Below are 22396 nucleotides of genomic sequence, written 5' to 3'. Positions count from 1 at the left end.
AGGTAGATCAATGTCTAGCTTTTTAAGTAACCTCCAAATTTTTTTCCAGAGTGGTTGTACTAGTTTACATTCCCACCAACAGTGCAAGAGGGTTCCTTTTTCCCTGCATCCTCACCAACACCTGTTGTTGGTGGTGTTGCTGATGATGGCTATTCTAACGGGGTGAGGTGGAATCTTAGTGTGGTTTTAATTTGCATTTCCTTTATTGCTAGAGATGGTGAGCATTTTTTCATGATTTTTGGCCATTTGAATTTCTTCTTTTGAGAAAGCTCTTTATTGGTTCATTAGTTTTGGGAGAATTTAGTTTTTTAAGTTCCCTATATATTCTGGTTATCAGTTCTTTGTCTGATGTGTAGCTGACAAATATTTTCTCCCACTCTGTGGGTGTTCTCTTCAGTTTAGAGACCATTTCTTTTGATGAACAGAAGCTTTTTAGTTTTATGAGGTCCCATTTATCTATGCCATCTCTTAGTTGCTGTGCTGCTGGGGTTTTGTTGAGAAAGTTCTTACCTATACCTACTAACCCAAGAGTATTTCCTACTCTTCCCTGTATCAACTTCAGAGTTTGTGGTCTGATATTAAGATCTTTGATCCATTTTGAGTTAATCTTGGTATAGGGTGATATACATGGATCTAGTTTCAATTTTTTGCAGACTGCTAACCAGTTTTCCCACCAGCTTTTGTTGAAGAGGCTGCTATTTCTCCATTGCATATTTTTAGCTCTTTTTCAAAGACAAGTTGGTTATAGTTGTGTGGCTTCATATCTCGATCCTCTATTCTGTTCCACTGGTCTTCACGTCTGTTTTAGTGCCAGTACCATGCTGTTTTTATTGTTATTGCTTTGTAATATAGTTTGAAGTCAGGTATTGTGACACTTCCTGCATTGTTCTTTTGACTGAGTATTGCCTTGCTATTCTTGGCTTTCTGTGTTTCCATATAAATTTCATGGTAGATTTTTCAATCTCTTTAAAGAATGTCATTGGAATTTTGATGGGAATTGCATTAAATATGTAGATTACTTTTGGGAGTATCGACATTTTTACTATGATGATTCTACCAATCCATGAGCACGGGAGATCTCTCCACTTTCTATAGTCTTCCTCAATCTCTTTCTTCAGAAGTGTATAGTTTTCCTTGTAGAGGTCTTTCACATCTTTTGTTAGGTTTACACCTTGGTATTTGATTTTTTTTGAGACTATTGTAAATGGAATTGTTTTCATACATTCTTTTTCAGTTTGCTCATTGTTAGTGTATAGAAATGCTAATGATTTTTCTATGTTGATTTTATATACTGCTACCTTGCTATAGCTATTGATGATGTCTAGAAGCTTCTGAGTAGAGGTTTTTGGGTCTTTAAGGTATAGGATCATGTCGTCTGCAAATAGGGATATTTTGACAGTTTCTTTACCTATTTGTATTCCTTGTATTCCTTCTTCTTGCCTAATTGCTCTGGCTAGGAATTCCAGTATTATGTTGAATAGGAGTGGAGGTAGTGAGGATCCTTGTCTGGTGCCTGATTTTAGAGGGAATGGTTTCAGTTTTTCCCCGTTAAGTATAATGCTGGCTGTAGGTTTGTCATATATAGCTTTTATAATGTTGAGGTATTTTCCTTCTATTCGTAATTTTCTTAGAGCTTTTATCATGAATTGGTGTTGGATCTTATCAAAGGTGTTTTCTGCATTTATTGAGATGATCAAGTGGTTTTTGTCTTTGCTTCTGTTAATGTGGTTTATTACGTTTATTGATTTTCATATGTTGAACCACCTCTGCATTTCTGGGATGAAGCCTACTTGGTCGTGGTGAATAATCTTTTTGATCTGTTGTTGAATTCGGTTTGCCATTATTTTGTTGAGGATTTTTGCATCAATGTTCATTAAGGAGATTGGCCCATAGTTCTCCTTTTTGGAGGTGCCTTTGCCTGGTTTTGGGATAAGTGTAATACTGGCTGCATAAAATGTGTTAGGCAGTTTTCCTTCCCATTCTATTTCATGAAACAGTTTAAGGAGGGTTGGTGTCAGTTCTTCTTTAAAGGTCTGATAGAATTCAGCAGAGAATCCATCAGGTCCTGGACTTTTCTTTCTGGGGAGACTCTTGATTGCTGCTTCTATTTCATTTTTTGTTGTAGATCTATTCAGGTGATTAATTTTCTCTTGGTTTAGTTTTGGATGGTCATATGTATCTAGAAATCTGTCCACTTCTTTAAGATTTTCAAATTTATTTGAATATAGATTCTCAAAGAGGTCTCTGATGATTTCCTGGACTTCCATGGTGTTTGTTATCTCCCCTTTTGCATTCCTGATTCTACTAATTTGGGTTTTTTCTCTCCTCATTTTAGTCAGGTTTGCCAGGGGTCTATCGATCTTGTTTATTTTTTCAAAGAAACAACTTTTGTTTCATTAATTCTTTGTATGGTTTTTTTGGTTCCTATTTCATTGATTTCAGCTCTTATTTTTATTATTTCTCTCCTTCTATTTGTTTTGGGATTTGCTTGCTCTTGTTTTTCTAGGAGTTTGAGATGTATCATTAGGTCATTGATTTGGGATCTTTCAGTCTTTTTAATATATGCACTCATAGCTATAAACTTTCCTCGCAGGACTACCTTAGCTGTGTCCCATAGGTTCGGGTAGGTTGTGTTTTCATTTTCATTGACTTCCAGGAACTTTTTAATTTCCTCTTTTATTTAATTGATGATCCATTCTTCATTAAGTAATGAGTTATTTAGTTTCTAGCTGTTTGCATGTTTTTTGTCTTTACTTTTGTTGTTGAATTCTACTTTTACTGCATTCTGATCAGATAGTATGCATGGTATAATTTCTATTTTCTTATATTTGCTGAGGCTTGCTTTATGTCCTAGGATATGATCTATTTTGGAGAAGGTTCCATGGGCTGCTGAGAAGAATGTATATTGTGTAGAAGTTGGATGAAATGTTCTGTAGACATCAACTAGGTCCATTTGATCTATTGCATATTTTAGATCTTGGATTTCTTTATTGATTTTTTGTGTGGATGACCTATCTATTGATGATAAGGGGTTGTTAAAGTCTCCCACAACCACTGTGTTGGTGTTTATATATGCTTTTAGGTCTTTCAGTGTATGTTTGATGAAATTGGGTGCATTGACATTGGGTGCATACAGGTTGATAATTATTTTTTCCTTTTGGTCTATTTCCCCTTGTATTAGTATTTAATGTCCTTCTTTATCTCGTTTGATCAATGTAGGTTTGAAGTCTACTTTGTCAGAGATAAGTATTGGTACTCCTGCCTGTTTTCAGGGGCCATTGGCTTGGTAAATCTTCTTCCAGCCTTTCATCCTTAGCTTATGCTTATTTCTGTTGGTGAGATGGGTTTCCTGTAAGCAACAAATTGTTGGATCTTCCTTTTTAATCCATTTCATCACGTGGTGCCTTTTGATGGGTGAATTAAGTCCGTTAACATTAAGTGCTAGTACTGATAGGTATGTGGTGTTTCCTGTCATTTAGTTGTCTTAGTTGTTTGAAGGTTTGATTGTGTGTACCTTAGTTGAGGTTACTCTCTACTGTCTTGCTTTTTCTTTTCCTGTGGTTTGGTGCTGCCTGTCTTTTCATGGTTATGTTGGGTTTCACTTTCTGTGTGCAGAATCCCTTGAAGAATTCTTTGTAGTGGTGGCTTTGTGGTCACATACTGTTTTACTTTCTGCTTATCATGGAAGACATTTATTGCTCCATCTATTTTGAATGATAGTTTTGCTGGGTAGAGTATCCTGGGGTTGAAGTTATTTTCATTCAGTGCCCAGAAGATCTCACTCCAAACTCTTCTTGCTTTTAATGTTTCTGTTGAGAAGTCTGCTGTGATTTTGATGGGTTTACCTCTGTATGTTACTTGTTTTTTCTCTCTTACAGTCTTCAATATTCTTTCCCTAGTGTCTGAACTTATTGTTTTAATGATGATAGGTTGTGGGGTAGTTCTATTTTGATCTGGTCCTTTTGGTGTCCTGGAGGCTTCTTGGATCTGTATGGGAATATCTTTCTCTAGATTTGAGAAATTTTCCGTTATTATTTTATTGAATATGTTATGCATACCCTTCGCTTGCACCTCTTCTTCTTCAATGCCCATGATTCTCAAGTTTGGTCTTTTGATGGAGTCGGTGACTTCTTGCATTTTCTTTTCACAGGTCTTGAGTTGTTTACTTAATAGTTCTTCGGTTTTTCCTTTATTTACCATTTCATCTTCAAGTTCTGAGATTCTGTCTTCTGTTTGTTCTATTCTGCTGGATTGGCCTTTTGTTTTGTTTTGCAGTTTTGTTTCATTCTTTTTTCTGAGGTTTTCCATATCTTGGCTGGTTCCTTCTCTAATGTTTTCTATTTTTGTCCTGAGTTCATTTATCTGTTTATTCATCGTGCTCTCTCTTTCAGTTTGGTGTTTATACACTGCTTCTATGGTTTCTTTATTTCTTCTTTTGCTTTTTCAAATTCTCTATTTTTGTTGTCTTGGAATTTCTTGAGTGTCTCCTGTAAATTTTGGTTGACCCTATCCAGTATCATCTCTATAAATTTCTCATTGAGTACCTGCAGTATGTCTTCTTTTAAATTATTCTTGTGGGCTTCATTGGGACCTTTGGCATAGTTTATCTTCATTTTGTTGGAGTTTGGATCTGAGTACCTGTTTTCTTCATTCCCCTCTGGTTCCTATACTAATTTTTTGCTGTGGGGGAACTGGTTTCCCTGTTTTTACTGTCTTCCTGTCATTGTCTTTGGTGTTGTTACTGTCCCTGTACTGTGTGCAATTAAGTATTTTCTAGCTTGTAATAATAACAATGGTAATATTTAGAATGGAAGGGTGAGCTGAGATGGAAAGTATTTTTAGTATTATATGATAGTTGTGCGAGGTATTTCATTGTGACATTTCCATATATGCATATATTATACCCTGGTTTGTTTCATTCTATGCCCCCATTATTCTTCCTTTTATGCCAATACAGTGGTTATAAGTGTGAGCCATCACATCCAGACTTTCATATTTAATTTTTAATCATCTTTTGTTCTTCCCTCTACTTTCTACTCTTCCCACCTTTATCTTCTTCCATTCTTCATATTGTTAGATCAATTTTTTTCTCTCTCTTACTTTTTCTTCTTTTGCTAGTTCCCCTTCTACAATTTGTTTTGTCATTGTTTTAGTTTGTTAGTTTACTGGGCTTTATTATTAATTCTCATTCATGTTTTCTCTTTACCTCTTCATCTGCAACTGGATTTTATCTATTTATTGTGTTCTTTCTTATTCTCCCCCATTTACTTTTTCCCATTCTTTTGCTTATGTGACACTTTTTCTTGTATTATTCATTAATATTACTCCTCCTATTTTCTACACATTTTACCTTTATTAAGTAGTATCTTGTAAGTTTGCCTCCTTGTTCCTCTAAGGTTGTTGAAGTTGTGGTAACTTTTTAAATTAGTTACTGTAGCATAGTGGGTATATCTAGCAATTGTGATTGTCTTCAGCTAGTTTTGTTCTTTTTGAGTATTGTTTGTGATTGGGCCCAGTTCCTTGAGGTGAATGTTTCACTCTTAAACTACACACTTAATCAAGTGGTGAGAAACTACACCTCAATCCTGCCACTACACTGTCCTGCCTGAATATTAAGAATACTTCAGTTGAAAGAATACGGTAGATTAAAACCTCCAGCCAATGACTCAGCCTCAGATGTACAAATCCCAATACAGAAACATAAGAAATATAAAAAAACAAGGCAAACTGACTTCTCTAAAGTAAACAATTCCATAATAATGCATATTAATAAAAATGAAATGGATGAAATCACAGTCAACGAATTCAAAACTAATGATTATATGAATGATTCCTAAGATTAAAGAGGACACACACATAATCACCTTAATGAATTTAGAGGGAATACAAATAAATAGCTGGATGAAATTAGGCATATAATGCAGGATATTAAAGAAGAATTCAGCAAAGACATAGAAAGCTTGAAAATAAATCAAATTGAAATTCTGAAAATGAAAATCTCACCAAGACAAATAAAAACTCAGTTGAAAGGACAACCAACAGACTTGATCAAGTTTAAAAGAGACAATCAGAGCTTGATGAAAAGTTAGATAAATTAGGACCTTCAGACAACAATAAAGGAAAAATAAGACATTATAAATGAATATACAAGACTCTGGGCCTCTAAACCTATGAATCATAGGCATAGGAAAAGAAGAGGGACAACCTGTAGGAAAGTAAACATATTCAATAAAATAATAGCAAAATATTTCCTAAATCTTGGGAAAGAGTTTATCACCTAGGTATAGGAGGCTTTTAGAATGACAAACAGACAAGACCTGGAAATAATCTCTTCATATCATATTATAGTTAAAATTTGGGATATACAGTACAAGTAAAGACTATAGAGAGGTGCAAGAAAGATGCACCACGTCAAATATAAATCCAAACCCAAAAGAATGAAAGCAGATTACTCAACAAATATCCTAAAAGCCAAGAACCCCTGGATTATGTACTTCAAGGATGGGAAGAAAACTGCCAACCTAGATAACTGTATTCAGCAAATCTATCCTTTATTATTGAGGAGAATTAACAATTTTCCATGTTAAACAAAGCTAAAGGAATTTATGACCACTACTCCTGCATGGAAAAAGATGGATAAAGGTATTATACACATAGAGGAGGAAGGTGAACACAACCATGAGAATATATGAAAAAAAAATCTCCTGAGAAGGGTAAACAAACAAAGGAAGATTAGGAATGAATGACAGAATAACAGGAACTAGATTATAGCTTTCAGATAATAAGTCTAATGCTAAGGATCTTGATATTGAATTAAAAGACAGATGGGTTGATTGAATTTGAAAATAACAACACACACAATTAAAACAAAAGATCAAAAGAAAAAAAAAACCCACAAAATTTTGCTGCCTTCAATAAATGCACCTCACTGGAAAAGACAAACTGCCTGAAATGAAAGGATACAAAAACACATTTTAAACAAATGGAAGTGAAAGCAATCAGGAGCAGCTATACTCATATCTGATAAGACAATTGAAACAGTAGCAAAAATCTTCCCAACAAAGAAAATCCCAGGACTACTGAATTCTACACACCTTTAAAAAAGAAGTAACACCAATGCTCCACAAACTTTTCCACAAAACACAAAGGAAAGCAACACTTCCAAACCGAATCTATGAGCTAGTATAATCATGATAACAAAATAAAAAAAGGACATAACAATAAAAGACCAATTTCTTAATGAATATAGATATAAAAAATCTGAGTAAAATACTCATAATCCAAATTCAAGAACACCTGATAAAGCTCACACAGTGTAATCAAGTTGTCATCATTTTAGGAATACATGGGTGGTTTGCCAAATGTGAATTACTACATGTAATACAGTACATAAACAGAATAAACAGTAAAAATCACCTCAATAGATGCAGAAAAACTCTTTGAAAGAACTCAACATCAATTCATTATAAAAATCCCTGAAAGAACTCAGAATAGAATGTGAATACCTCACCACAAAAAAGCCTATATATCATAAACGTCTTGCTAACATTTTACAAAATAAGTAAAAGTTGAAAACATTTCTTTTAAAATCAGGAAAGAGACAAAAAGTCATGTGCCAGTGATTCATGGCTACAATCCTAGTTATGTGGGAGGCTAATATAGGTAAGATCAAGGTTCAAGGCCAGACTAGGCAAAATGTTCACAAGACCTTATCTCAATCAACAACTGAGCACAGTGGCTTGTGAGTTTTTTCTCAGAATATAGCAGAAAGCTTAACATAGAATGATTGCAGTGCAAGTTGGCCTGCTCAAAAATCAAGACTCTACCCAAAACAACTAGAATAAAAATGGCTGGAAGTGTGGTTCAAGTGGTAGAATGGATACCTAGCAAGCACAAACACTGAGTTCAGACCTTAATACTTCCAAAAAATCAAAATGACACTATTAGTCAACTCCATCAGAAAACTCTTAGATCTGATAAACACATCTGGATAGCAGCTGAACAAAAATCAGCATGCAAAAACTTTTAATTTCCTATCCAGCAACAACAAACAGGCTTTGAAAGAAATCAAGAAAACTATCCTGTTAACAATAGCCTCAAAAAGAAAAAACTAGGAATAAACAATCTAGGAGGTGAAAGACCTCTAAAATATAATGATCAAATATTGAAAAAAGAAATTTAAGAAAATACTAGAACATGGAAAAACTCCCATTTTCATAGACTGACAGATGTAACATAGTGGAAATGTGTATAATACCAAAAGCAGAGGCACCAGAGGCTCAGACCTGTAATCCTAGCTACTTGGGAGGCTAAGATCATTAGAACCAATCATAGGTCAAGGTCAGCCCAGACAAACAGATCTCTAGACTTCATCTCCAAAATAAATTAAACAAAATGTGGAGAAGTGGCTTAATAAACAGAGCACCTGCTGTGCAAGTATGAATAACTGACTTCATTCTCCACCCCACCAAAGAAAAAAAGATTCACTGCAGTCTTCCATCAAAATTCCAATGATGTGCTCATTTTGGCAGAAAGTGAAAATGGAATGATACTGAGCTTAGCATGGCCCCTGCCCAAGGATGACATGCAAATTTGTGAAGCATTTCGTGAATTTTTAAATCTCAAGAAAAGAGCAGACAAGTAATTAGAGACTAGCATAGAATTGAATACAATGACTCTTACACAACTAAGTGACAAGAATCATCACATACCTCTCAATATAAACATTGAATGTTAATGAATTCTAGTATACCATCAAAGGATATGGATTGGCAAACCGAATTGAAGTGGAAGACCCAATGATTTGTTGTTTGCAAGAAACCAACCTTAAATCAGAAGCAAACATTGGCTTAGGGTGTAAGGATGAAAAAACATTTTATCATTTACATCAGATAAAACCTAATTAATCAGAAGAGACAAAGAAGGCCACTTCATGTTAATAAAAGGAACAATATCTCAAGAAGAAATGACAATTGTTAACTTATATGTGCCCAGTATCTGTGCACTCAACTTCATTAAACATATACTACTGGAGTTAAAAACACAGATAGACCCCAACATGGTGATAGTGGGACATTTTAATACTCCTCTATCACCATAAACAAGTCATTCAGGCAAAAAATATCAACAAAAAACCTTGGCATTAAATGACACCATAGATCAAATTGACCTGACAGACATCTACAGAGTATTCTATCCTGCAACAGCACAGTATACATTCTTCTCAAGAACTTTCTCCAAAATAGATCATATTTTAGGTCACAAAGCAAGTCTGAACAAATATAAGAAAACTGAAATAATCTACCACATACCGTCTGACCACATTGGAATAATACTAAAACTCAAGAACAAAAGAAACAGCAGAAAAATATTCAAACACCTGGAGACTGAACAACAAATCACTTCATGATTAGTGGGTCATCAAAGAAATAAGGGAGGAAATAAAAAGTTTCTGGAATTTAATGAAAATAAAAGCACCACCTACCAGAACCTATGGGACCCAGAAAAGGCAGTGCTAAGAGGAAAGTTTATAGACATGAATGCATACATAAAAATATGCAGAAAGATCTCAAATAAACAACCCTAATGGTGCATCTCAAATTTCTAGAAAAACAAGAACAAACTAAAGCTAAATTAGCAGAAGGAAAACAATTAAAACACAAGGGATAAAATCCATAAAATAGAGAAAAAAAGGATCAATGAAACAAAAAGCAGTTTCTTTGAAAAGATACATTAGATTAACACATCCCTAGCAAACCTGACTAAAATGAGTGGGGAAAAGATCCAAATTAATAGAATTTGAAATGAAAATGGGGAAATTACAAATACCAAGGAAATCCAGCAAATCATTAGAATAACTTTGAAAACATATATTCAAATAAATCAGAAAATCTAGAAGAAATGGACACATTTCTAGACACATTTGACTATCCAAAATTGAACTGAGAGGATATAAATCATCTTAGCAGATCTACAGCCAGCAATAAAATTGAAGTAGCAATAAAGAATATCCAAAAAAGAAAAGTCCAGGACCTGACATATTCACTTTGAATTCTACCAGAACTTTAAAGAAGAACTAATACCAACATTCCTCAAAATTTTCCATGAAAGAAAAAAGGAAGGAACACTGCTAAAGTCATTCTATGAAGCCAGTATTACACTCCTCCCAAAACCAGACAAGGACACAGCAAAAATAAAGAATTACAGGCCAATCTCTTTAATGAAGTTTCATACAAAAATGTTCAATAAAATATTGGCAAGTCAAATTCAACATCATATCAAAAAGATCATTCACCATTATCAATTTGGTTTCAGTCAGGGATGCATAGATGTTTCAACATATGCAGATCATTAAACATAATACAACATATTAAAGGAAGCAAAGACAAAACTCACAAATCTCCTCTCAATATATGCAGAAAAAGCCTTTGACAAAATTCAACATCGTTTTGTGATAAAAGCTTTGATGAAACTAGGAATAGAAAGAATGTACCTCAATATAATAAAGGCTATATATGACAAGCCAACAACCAACATCATACTAAATGGGGAAAAACTGAAACCATTTTCTCTAAAGTCAGGAATGAGACAAGGATGTCCACTCTCTCCACTCTTATTCAACATATTCTTGGAAATCTTAGCTAGATCAATAGGACAGGAAGATGAAATAAAAGGAATTCAAATAGGAAAGCAAGAAGTCAAAGTATTCCCATTTGCAGATGACATGATCTTATACCTAAAAGACCAGGAAAGTTCTAACAAAAAACTCTTATGCTTCATAAACACCTTCAGCAAATAACAAGTTACAAAATTAATTTATCAATCAATCAAAAATCATAGCTTTATACATATTGACAATGAACAGAGTGAGAAAGAATATAAAAAAACAATTCCCTCAAAAATACCTAGCCTCAAAAAATACTTAAGAATAAACTTAACAAAGGAAGTGAAAGACCTCTATAATGAAAACTATAAATCATTAAAGAAAGAAATCAAGGAACACTACAGAAAATGCAATGATCTGTCATGCTGATAGATTAGCAGAATCAATATTGTGACAATGGCTACATTACCAAAACCTATGTAAATGTTCAATGCAATCCCCATAAAAATTCCCATGACATTCATCACAGTGATTGAAAAATCAAACTTTAAGTACATTTAGAAGCAGAAAAGACTACAAATAGTGAAGGTAAAATTCAGCAAAAAGAGCAACACTGGAGGTGTCACAATATCCAACTTGAGAAAATGGTGATTGGGACATAGACACAGACTGTGTGATTTCCGTGAATCAGGGACCTTGCTGAGATGCTGGAGACATGCATGGCTGAGGTAAATCACCAGGGAGAGCTGAAACTTCACCACCTGGAACCTCTAGCCCAATACATTGAAAAAGCAGGCAGGCCACCACCCCCATGCCACCACCATCCGGGGGCCTGCCAGGCCTATGCCATACAGGAGTGCCAGGCTTCCACCCCACAAAACAGCCAGGCTGCCACTCACTGGCCTACCAGGCTTACCAGGCTGCTACCCCACTGGCCCTCCAGGACCACCAGGTTGCAGCCCTCTGGCCTGCCAACCCACCAGGCCACTACCCAGCAACCTGCTCAGCCACACCCTGACTGCCAGCCCAGAGGCATACCGGCTACCATCCACCACAGAAGGGCTCCAACTCCACCAGCTGCCAGCTCAAAACCTGCCTAGTAGATGGAGATGAACAAGACTGGATGCTAAAGGAGTAATATCAGAACTACTAAGACTGAAATTCCAGTGTTCCTGAACTGGAATACTTTTTTTCTTTTTTTTGTTTTCCTCTTTTCTTTAAGTGTTTGTTTGTCCTGTTCACTGTCTGATTGTCTATAATATCTCCCTGGTGATTTCTTTGGTTCTCCATTTTTTTTCTTTTTTCTCCTTTCTTAGTTTTGTTAGATTTACTATTTTAAGTTTGCTAATACTAAATTACACATAGACCAGGTACAGAAACAGTACAAAGTTGAATAGGGAAGATGACAAAAGGATAGAAACCATTCTCCCCCCAAGATAAACTAGTACAGGGTTCAGAAGGAAATGAAGAAAACAGATACCCAGATCCAGATTCCAACAAAACAAAGATAAATTACACCAAGGAACACAACTAAGCTCACAAGAACACTCTGAAAGAAGAAATCCTCCAAGTTATCACTGAGAATTTCATAGAGATGATGCTAGACATGGTCAACCAAAATGTACAGGAGGCAATCAAGAAATTCCAAGACAACAAATATAAAGAATATGAGAAAACACAAAAACAAATAAATGAAATCAGAGGAGCCCTAAGTAAACATCAAAATGAAACAGAGAACACCATAAGTAGAGAGAAATATGAAAAAGGACAAAAATTGACAATATTGAAGAGGACGTGACCCATGATATGGAAAACATAAGAAAAAAGAATGAAACAGAATTACAAAACAAAATGGAAGGCCACTCCAGCAGAACAGAACAAACAAAAGACAGGATCTCAGAACTTGAAGATGAAATGGTAATTAAAGGAAAAACTGAAGAACTACTAATCAGACAACTCAAGACCTGTGAAAGGAATACGCAAGAACACACCGACTCCATCAAAAGACCAAACCTAAGAATCATGGGCATTGAAGAAGAGGTGCAAGCAAAAGGAATTCATAATATATTCAACAAAGTAATAACAGAAAATGTCTCAAATCTAGAGAAAACTATGCCTATTCAGGTACAGGAAGCCTCCAGGACAGCAAACAGACTTCACCAAAATAGAATTACCCCACAACATAGTATCATTGAAACAACAAGCATAGAGAATAGAGAAAGAATATTGAAGGCTGTAAGATAGAAAAAACAAATAACATGCAAAGGAAAATCCATCAAAAGCACAGCAGATTTCTCAACTGAAACCTAAAAAGCAAGAAGAGCATAGAATGACAACTAAATGATAGGAATCAGCACATACCTAGCAATACTAATATTGAATGATAACAGACTTAACACTCCATCAAAAGACACAGCTTGGCAAAATGGATTAAAAAGGAAGATCCAACAATCTGCTGCTGACAGGAGACCCAGCTCATTGACAAAAACAACCACTGGTTAGGGTAAAAGGCTGGAAGAAGATCTACCAAGCCAATGGCCCGCGAAAACAGGCAGGGGAAACAATACTTATCTCTGACAAAGTAGATTTCAAAATTACATTGATCAAAGAATATAAAGAAGGACTCTCCATACTAATAAAAGGGGAAATACACCAAAAGGAAATAACAATTATCAATTTATATGCATCCAACATCAATGCACCCAATCTAATCAAACATATTCTCAAGGACCTAAAAACATATATAGACTCCAACACAGTGGTAGTGGGACAATTTAATAATACCCCCTATCACCATAGAAAGGTCAACCACACAATAAATCAATAAAGAAATTCAAGAACTAAATCACACAATAGATCAAATAGACCAGGTGATGTCTACAGAATATTTGATCCAACTGCTGTACAATATGCATTCTTAGCAGCTCATGGAACCATCTTCACAATTGATCATTTCTTAGGGCACAAAGCAAATCTCAGCAAATATTAGAAATAGAAATAATCCCATGCATTTTATCTGATCACAATGCATTAAAACTAGAAATCAACAACAAAAACAACAAGAAAAAAAGCAAACATTTGGAAGCTGAATAACCCACTGCTCAATGATCAATGTGTCATTAAAGAAATAAAAGAGGAAAATAAAAGGTTCCTGAAAGTTAATGAAAATGAAAACATGACCTATCAGAACCTATGGGACACAGCAAAGGCAGTCCTAAGAGGAAAGTTTATAGCAATGACTTCATACATTAAAAGGTCAGGAAGATCTCCAATCAAGGACCTAATGCTACATCTCAAACTCATAGTAAAACAAGAACAAGCAAATCCCAAAACAAGCAGACAGAGAGATATAATAAAAATAAAGGTAAAAATCAATGAAATAGAAACAAGAAAAAACCATACAAAGAATTAATGAAACAAAAAGCTATTTCTTTGAAAAAATGAATAAGAATGACAGAGCCATAGCAAACCTAACTAAAATGAGGAGAGTAAAAACCCAAATCAGTAAAATCGGAAATGTAAAAGGGCAGATAACAACAAACCCCATGAAAATCCAGGAAATCATCAGAGACTAATTTGAGAACCTATATATATTCTAATAAATTTGAAAATCTTGAATAAATGGACAGATTTTTAGATACTTAGGACCATCCAAAACTGAACCAAGAGGATATTAATCACCTGAATAGATCTATAACACAAAATGAAATTGAAACAGCAATCAATCAAGAGTCTCCCAAAAAAGAAAAGTCCAGGACCTGATGGATTCTCTGCTGAATTCTATCAGACACTTGAAGAAGAATACCAATCCTCCTTAAACTGTTGCACAAAATAGAAAAGAAAGGAACACTGCCTAACTCAATATTACTCTAATCCCAAAACCAAACAAAGACACCTCCAAAAAGGAGAACTATATGCCAATTTCCTTAATGAACATTGATTCAAAAATCCTCCATAAAATACTAGCAAACCAAATCCAACAGCACATCAGAAAGATGTGCTTGGTCATCAGAAACATGACCAAGTCTGCCTCATCCCAGGGATGCAAGGATGGTTCAACATTCGCAAATCTATACATTTAATACAGCACATTAATAGAAGAAAAGATAAAAACCACTTCATCATTTCAATAGATGCAGAAAAAGCCTTTGAGATGATCCAACACCACTTCATGAGAAAAGCTCTAAGAAATCTAGGAACAAAGGAATATACCTCAACATTGTAAAGGCTATATACAACAAACCTACAGCCAACATCATACTTAATGGTGAAAAACTGAAACCATTTCTGCTAAAATCAGGAACAAGACAAGGGTGCTCACTATCCCTACTCCTATTCAACATAGTACTGGATTTCCTAGCCAGAGCAATTAGGTAAGAAGAAATAAAAGGAATACAAATAGGTAAAGAAACTGTCAAAAGATTCCTATTTGCATATGATATATCCTATAACTTAAAGACCCAAAAAACTCTACCCAAAACCTCCTAGACTTCATAAACAGTTATAACAAGGTAGAAGGACACAAAATCAACTTACAAAAATCATTAGTTTTTCTATGCATCAACAACAAACATACTGAGAAGGAGTATCTGGAAACAATTCCATTTACAATAGCTTCAAAAAAAATCAAATACCTAGGAATAAATTTAACAAAGGATGTGAATGACCTCTACAAGGAGCATTACAAACTCCTGAAGAAAGAGATTGAGGAAGACTACAGAAGATGGATAGAGCTCCCATGCTCGTGGATTGGTAGAATCAACATAGTAAAAATAACTATACTACCAAAAACAATCTACATATTTAATGCAATTCCCATCAAATCCCATTGACATTCATCACAGATACTGAAAAATCCATGCTAGAGTTCACTTGGAAAATCAAGAGTCCAAGAATAGCCAAGGCAATACTCAGCAAAAAGAGCAATGCTGGAGGTATCACAATACTTAACTTCAAACTATATTGCAAAGAAATAGCAATAAAAACAGCATGGTACTGGTGCAAAAACAGACATGAAGATCAGTGTAATAGAATAGAGGACCCAGATATGAATCCACACAACTATACCCACCTTATTTTTGACAATAATGCCAAAAATATATGATGGAGAAAAGACAGCCTTTTAAAGAAATGTTGCTGGGAAAAGTGGTTATCCATCTGCTAGCAACTGAAACTAGATCCATGTTTATCACCCTGCACAAGTATCAACTCAAAATAGATCAGACTTTAATATCAGACCCAAAACTCTGAAATTAGTACAGGAAGTAGCAGGAAACACTCTGAAAGTAATAAGTATAGGCAAGGATTTCCTCAATAGAACCACAGCGTCCCAGCAACTAAGAGAAAGAATGGACAAATGGAAATTCATACAATTAAAAAGCTTCTGCAGAACAAAAGAAATGGTGTCTAAACTGAAGAGACCACCCATAGAGTGGGAGAAAACATTTGCCAGCTATACATGAGACAAAGGACTGATAACCAGAATATACAGGGAACTAAGGAAACTAAACTCTCTCAAAATCAATGAACCAATAAAGAAATGAGCAGCTGAACTAAACAGAATGTTCTCAAAAGAAGAAATTCAAATGGCCAAAAAACACATGAAAAAATGCTTACCATCTCTAGCCATAAAGGAAATGCAAATCAAAACCACACTAAGATTCCTCTTCACCCCCATTAGAATAGCCATCATCAAAAACACCACCACCAGCAGGTGTTGGAAAGGATGAAGGGAAAAAGGAACCCTCATACACTGCTGGTGGGAATGCAAGCTAGTGCAATCACTCTGTAAAAAAAATTTGGAGGCTTCTTCAAAATGTGAACATAGATCTGACATATGATCCAGCAATCCCACTCCTGGGGAGATACACAAAGTAAAGCAACACAGGCTACTCCAAAGGCACCTGTACACCCATGTTTATTGCAGCACTATTTACAATAGCCAAATTATGGAAACAACCACGATACCCCACTAGTGATGAATGGATCAAGAAAATGTGGTATTTATACCCAGTGGAATTTTACTCAGTCATGAAGAAGAGTGAAATCTTATCATTTGCAAGTAAATGGATGGAACTGAAGAACATCATTCTGAGTGAGGTTAGCCAGACTCAGAAGACCAAAAATCATATGTTCTCCTTCATATGTGGACTTTAGGTCTAGGGCAAATACAGCAATGTTGTAGGAATTGGGTCGCATGACAAGGGGAGAGCACATACTGGAGGTATGGGGTTAGGAAGAAAACCCAAAACATGAAAGCATTTGATGTCCCCACTCCAGAGGAACTAATACAGAAACCTTAAAGTGACAGAGGTCAACACAAGAAGGTGATCAGGAACTTTTGTAAAGATCAGTTAGAGATGAATCAATTTGGGTTGTAACACATTTGTATATGGAAGCAATGCTAGGAATCTCTCTGTATAGCAACCCTTAACTCAAGCAGCAAAATTGCTTTGTCTTTCTTATTAAGCTTATGTCTTCTCTTCAACAAAATTAGAGATAAGGGCAGAAGAGGTTCTGCCTGAAAGCAAGATGGGTGGCAGGGAGAAGGCGAGAGTGGAAGCAGGGGGGAGAAATGACCCAAACAATGTATGCACATGTGAATAAATCAATTAAAAATAAACAATACATGACTTGAAACTATACTACAGAGACATAGAAACAAAATCAGCATTGTACTGGCACAAAAACATATATGAAGACCAGTGGAACAGAATAGAAAACCCAGATAGGAATCTATGCAGTTATGGCAACCTGATTTTTGACAAAGTTTCCAAAAGCATACAATGGAGAAAAGAGTCTCTTCAAGGAATGTTGTTGGGAAAACTGGATATCTGCTTGCAGAAAACTGAAACTAGTGGTCCACGTCTTTTAACCTGTGCAAGTATCAATTCAAAGTTAAGGACCACTTAAGGTCTTAATGTAAGAACTTTGAAACTTTGAAGGTAGTGCAGGAAAGAGCAGGGAATACATTGGAACTAATCGGCATAAGCAATAATTTTCTAAATAGAACTCCAATGGCTTAGCAACTTAGAAAAAGGATTCACAAATGGGACTACATGAAACTAAAAACATTCTGCATAGCAAAAGAAATGGTCACCATATTTAGTAGGTAGCCCACAGAATGCAAAAACAAAACCTTTGCCAGTTATTCAAACAACAAGGGATTAATAACCAGAATATACAGGGAGATCAAAAAACTAAACTCCCAAAATATCAGTGTCCAGAATAGAAATGGGTAAATGAAATGAACAGAGGTTTTTCAAAGGAAGAAGTTCAATGGCTAAAGAACACATGAAGAAATGCTCAACTTCACTGGCCATAAAGAAAATGCAAATCAAAACCATGTTAAGATTCTACATCGCTCCTTAGAATGGCTATCTTGAGGAATACAAACAACAAATATTGTAGAGGATGCACATAAAAAGGAACCCTCATACACTGTTGATGGGGATATAAATTAGTACAACCATGATGGAAAACAGTACAGATGCTCCTCAAAAAACTAAAAATGAGCTGCCTATGATCCATAAGTAACAATCCTAGGGATATACTTGAAGGAACTATAAAACAGGTTACAATAACAACTGCCTATTCATGATTTTTGCAAGATTAGTCACAATCGCTAAGCTATGGAGACAGTCAAGATGGCCACAACTAATGAATAGATTAAGAAAATGTAATATTTATATACAATGGAATTTTATTCAGCCATAAAGAACAATGCAATTTTGTTGTTTGCCAAATGATGGAACTGGAGAACGTCATCTTAAGTGAAGTTAACCAGGCTCAGAAAGCCAAAACTGCATGTTTGCTCTAATATGTGGAATATTGGCCCAGTGCAAATTTAAGCAATACCATGAAGCAGATTTCACTAATGAAAGAAGGCAGATAAAGAAGAAGTTAAGAAATTGAATATGGTTGATGTACTTTCTATACAGTAACTAACATAGAATTTTAAAATGTGTTGAAATCACCACAAAAAGGGACTAAAGTAGAGAGGAGAAAAATAAAGAACATGAACCAATTTGAGATATTATCTATAAATAGGAATGTCATAAGAAAACTCCCAGTATACCTATATTATCCAAACAAAAATGTCTTTTTCCAAAAATATTAGATTTTGTTTAGGAAAAAGCTCATTCAAAAGAGCTAATTTTGTGAGTTAATCAATTTTCTAGTAGAGATGCTATTGAGTTACTGAAAATATAAACTGATATGTATGAAGTAACACAGGGATTTGAATAATTAGCTCTGCCTTGGAATAACAAATAAAGTTCTTACAAAAACTGATATTTGAAATGATGACTTAGAGTGCTGAGGACAAGCTCATTAATATATAAAATTTTTCAGCATAACTCAGTGATAGCTTAGCCAAGTGGTTTAACTTAGACAGTACATTTTCACCAAACTGATCCTCACTGATACATAAAGAATTAAGACTGTTTTATCTATTCAAAGACCCTTAGGTTTTATTTTTATTAAATTGTCTCACAATATTACATATATGTATATTTGTATTTTCTGCATGCTTAATATTTCTAAATTTAAGAAAGTGCTTTAGAATCATTCAGTGTACTTAATAAAATAGAAAGTAACATATACCTAAATAACAACTTACCCAAATAATTTCTGATATGAAATACATCCTATAGTTCTACAAAAACCTATACGATTTTCCCATTATATACAGTATGTGTAGTTCTCCCTGGGAATAATTATTCTGTACCTTTTGGCACCACATTCCAAACTTATTTTCCTTCAGTGAAGATTTGTATATTTTATAAAATGAAATTAAAAATTATGGCCAAGATAAGCACAGCTTTGTGAAAATTTTATGAAATATGAATATTCATGAAATATTGTCATTTATATTTAAGTTTTTAACAATTCTGGTAGTCACACAGGAAATAATTTTAAAACTCCTAGCAGAATGTGACATACAGCTGGAAAACAGCCTTAAGATAAGGATTTGATTCTTTAGTTATCTTGGTTTCAGTAGCAGGAGGAATAGCTATATAGATATACATCTACCTCTATGACAATCTCCATATGCACACATTTTACAAATATATTTTATATATACAATTGAGAAACAACTTTTGGAAATAATAAATACATTAAGTTGACATTACTCTTGTGTAGTAACAATTCATTTCATTTCTAGCTAGATTTAAGAATATCCCAAGCAAAAAAAGAAAGTGTGAGGTTTGAGAACAACAGTTAAGTATTGTATTTAACTATTAATTCTCAAAATAAGTCAGTAAGATGAACACATTTTCTTTAAACCATGATTAAATGGCTTGCAAATGTAATTCATTTCAGAAAGAAAATAAATAATGTTTCCATGGAACATGCTTTAAATTATAACTCTATAAATATGTATATATAATTTTAATACATAACATGAAAGATGAACATCACTTGTGATGTCTAAATGCCACTATGATTTCTTTTAATTTCTTTAAATAGAAAATTGATAATATGACCAAAATATAAAGAATATTAATTTCAAGGGTTATAATCAATCATAAATATAGAGTAGCAAATAACCTTTGCACTGTATAATACATTCAATGTAATTATGAATGAAACAATATTTTATAGTCATGATTGACTGGAATTTTCCCCCCATACTGAGGATTAAACTTAGAGTCTCATGCATGCTATGCAAACACTCTACCACTAAGCCACGCATCCAGTCCTATGTAGAATTCTTAAAAGACAAAGTTTTGAAACTTACTCAGTTTTCAAAAGATATCCACAGAAAAATAAAGTAAGAAGAAGAAAGATAAAATAGAATACCTGTAATGGAGAATAAAGTAGAAATTAACTACTTTAGACCAAACATATTTGTGAAAAAATAGTTTGAAAAAGCACAAAGATGAATCAAAAAGCACTGAAAAGAAAAAACAAAAAGGAAGAACCTGTGTCTTACAAGCTGTTGGTTTTACTTGAGTCTTTTATTTACTTCCTTTATACAATAAAATAGAATATTCAATTTTTTTTGAAAATGAGTCAATCCTGTGTATTGTATTAATGAAGGCTTTCTTCACTTGCTCATTCTGTAAGGTATAGATAAAAGGATTCAAAAGTGGAGCAACTGAAGTCTTCAGCACTGAAATTCCCTTGGAAAAAGAAATCCTTTGTTTGACTGATGGTTTAACATACATGTAGATGCAGCTGCCATATGACAGGGATAGCACGATCATATGAGAAGAACATGTGGAAAAAGCTTTTTTCCTCTGACTAGTTGAAGGGATTTTAAAAATTGTCACAGTAATAAAAGTGTAGGACATTATCACCAACATCAGTGTGACCAACAGTGTCACAAAAGCTGAGGCATATGCCGTTGTCTCCAGGAGCTGTGTGTCTGTGCAGGAAATCTGCAGGAGGGGAGTAGTGTCACAGTAAAAATGATCAACAACGTTGGAGGCACAGAAATCAATATTTAGTCCTATTACCAGTGGTGGAAAGATGACCAAAAAGCCAGCAAGCCAAGAGCTGAGAACGAGCTGTGTGCAGATTCTGTGGCTCATGATGGTTGTGTAATGCAGGGGCTTGCAGATGGCCACACAGTGGTCATAGGACATTGCTGCCAGTAAGTAAAATTCTGATGCTCCAAGTAGGAAGGCAAAAAACACTTGACTGATACAATTATTACAGGAAATCGTATGGTCTCCTGTTGCCATAACAACTAGCAATTTAGGAATGCATGTAGTAGTGTAGGAAATTTCTAAGAAGGAAAAATTCCTGAGGAAAAAGTACATGGAAGTCTTAAGGTGGGAATCCACCAGGGTGAGTGTGATGATGATCAGATTGCCAGTGATGCTTAGCAAGTAGGTGAGAAGCAGGAAGATAAAGAGCACACCTTTCAATAGTGGGTCATCAGTCAAACCCGCCAAGATGAACACTGTCACTCTTGTATGGTTTCTCATTATGGTTCTCTGACCCTTACCATGTCTGAATAGAAAAAAATAAGTAGTTATTTATCTGTGCAGCACAGTGGCCATGAAAACTAGTGTTGAAGAGAAATATAATGCTTATTTGTGTCTTATAGATGGTTATACCAAGAAAAATAATTTTAGCATTTTCTGATTTTCTAAGTAGAGAATTAAGACATAAATTTGCAATTCTACTGGCAAATAATCTACACGATGTTAGTAATTGTTCATTTGATTTATGTAAATGAATTAGAGGTAAATTACCAGTTTAAAGACAGAAAAAATATTTTTGTTTGTTGAGAATTACCAGGAGTTGAATGCCATGTTACTTTCCTTTTCAGTTAAAGATTAGTTGAATAAAATGAAACACATTTGCCTAAAAACCCAAAATGCTACCTGTCATTTGAAACACATCAGTCCACATTTTACATTACATACACACACACACACACACACACACACACACACACACACATATGCACATATATACTTCTCCATTCTTAGCATACAGTGCTAGCACATGATTACTATTTTATTCACTAAATCAAGCTGAAATTCTTATTCCTGTTGCGTTTCTTCCATGGCTGCAATCCAATTCTGAATAGGTGAAAATGAAGTATAGGAAACAATTGTATTTACTGTTCCTATTAGTATTCCCATTGCTTAGATCTCTGATTTCATCCTCCATTCCTTTCACCCTGAACCCTAATAACAAATCAACAGGAACAATATGATAACATGATTGACTGCAGATAGATATTGACACTTCTGCATTTCTTTTGTGTTTATAGATCTGAGAATGCACCAATTAAAGTGAATATTGGAATGCAGGACATAGGAACAAAGGGAA

At 34.6% G+C, this 22396-nt stretch overlaps 1 protein-coding gene and 1 pseudogene across 1 annotated transcript; one reads left to right on the top strand and one right to left on the bottom strand.

The window, feature by feature from the left end:
- The first annotated feature begins 8517 nt into the window (after window positions 1-8517).
- Window positions 8518-8614, top strand: LOC141410534 (U6 spliceosomal RNA; annotated as a pseudogene).
- Window positions 8615-20565: 11951 nt separating this feature from the next.
- LOC109680616 (olfactory receptor 6C74-like) lies at window positions 20566-21540 on the bottom strand. Its single transcript, XM_074084866.1, has one exon. It carries the CDS (start codon window positions 21538-21540, stop codon window positions 20566-20568), a length of 975 nt encoding a protein of 324 aa, XP_073940967.1.
- Between the last annotated feature and the right edge of the window lie 856 nt (window positions 21541-22396).

This window comes from Castor canadensis, chromosome 8, assembly GCF_047511655.1.
Source record: "Castor canadensis chromosome 8, mCasCan1.hap1v2, whole genome shotgun sequence".
NCBI lineage: Eukaryota > Metazoa > Chordata > Mammalia > Rodentia > Castoridae > Castor > Castor canadensis.
Note: the sequence above shows the minus strand (reverse complement) of the source record. Positions and strands in the feature narration are given on the sequence as shown.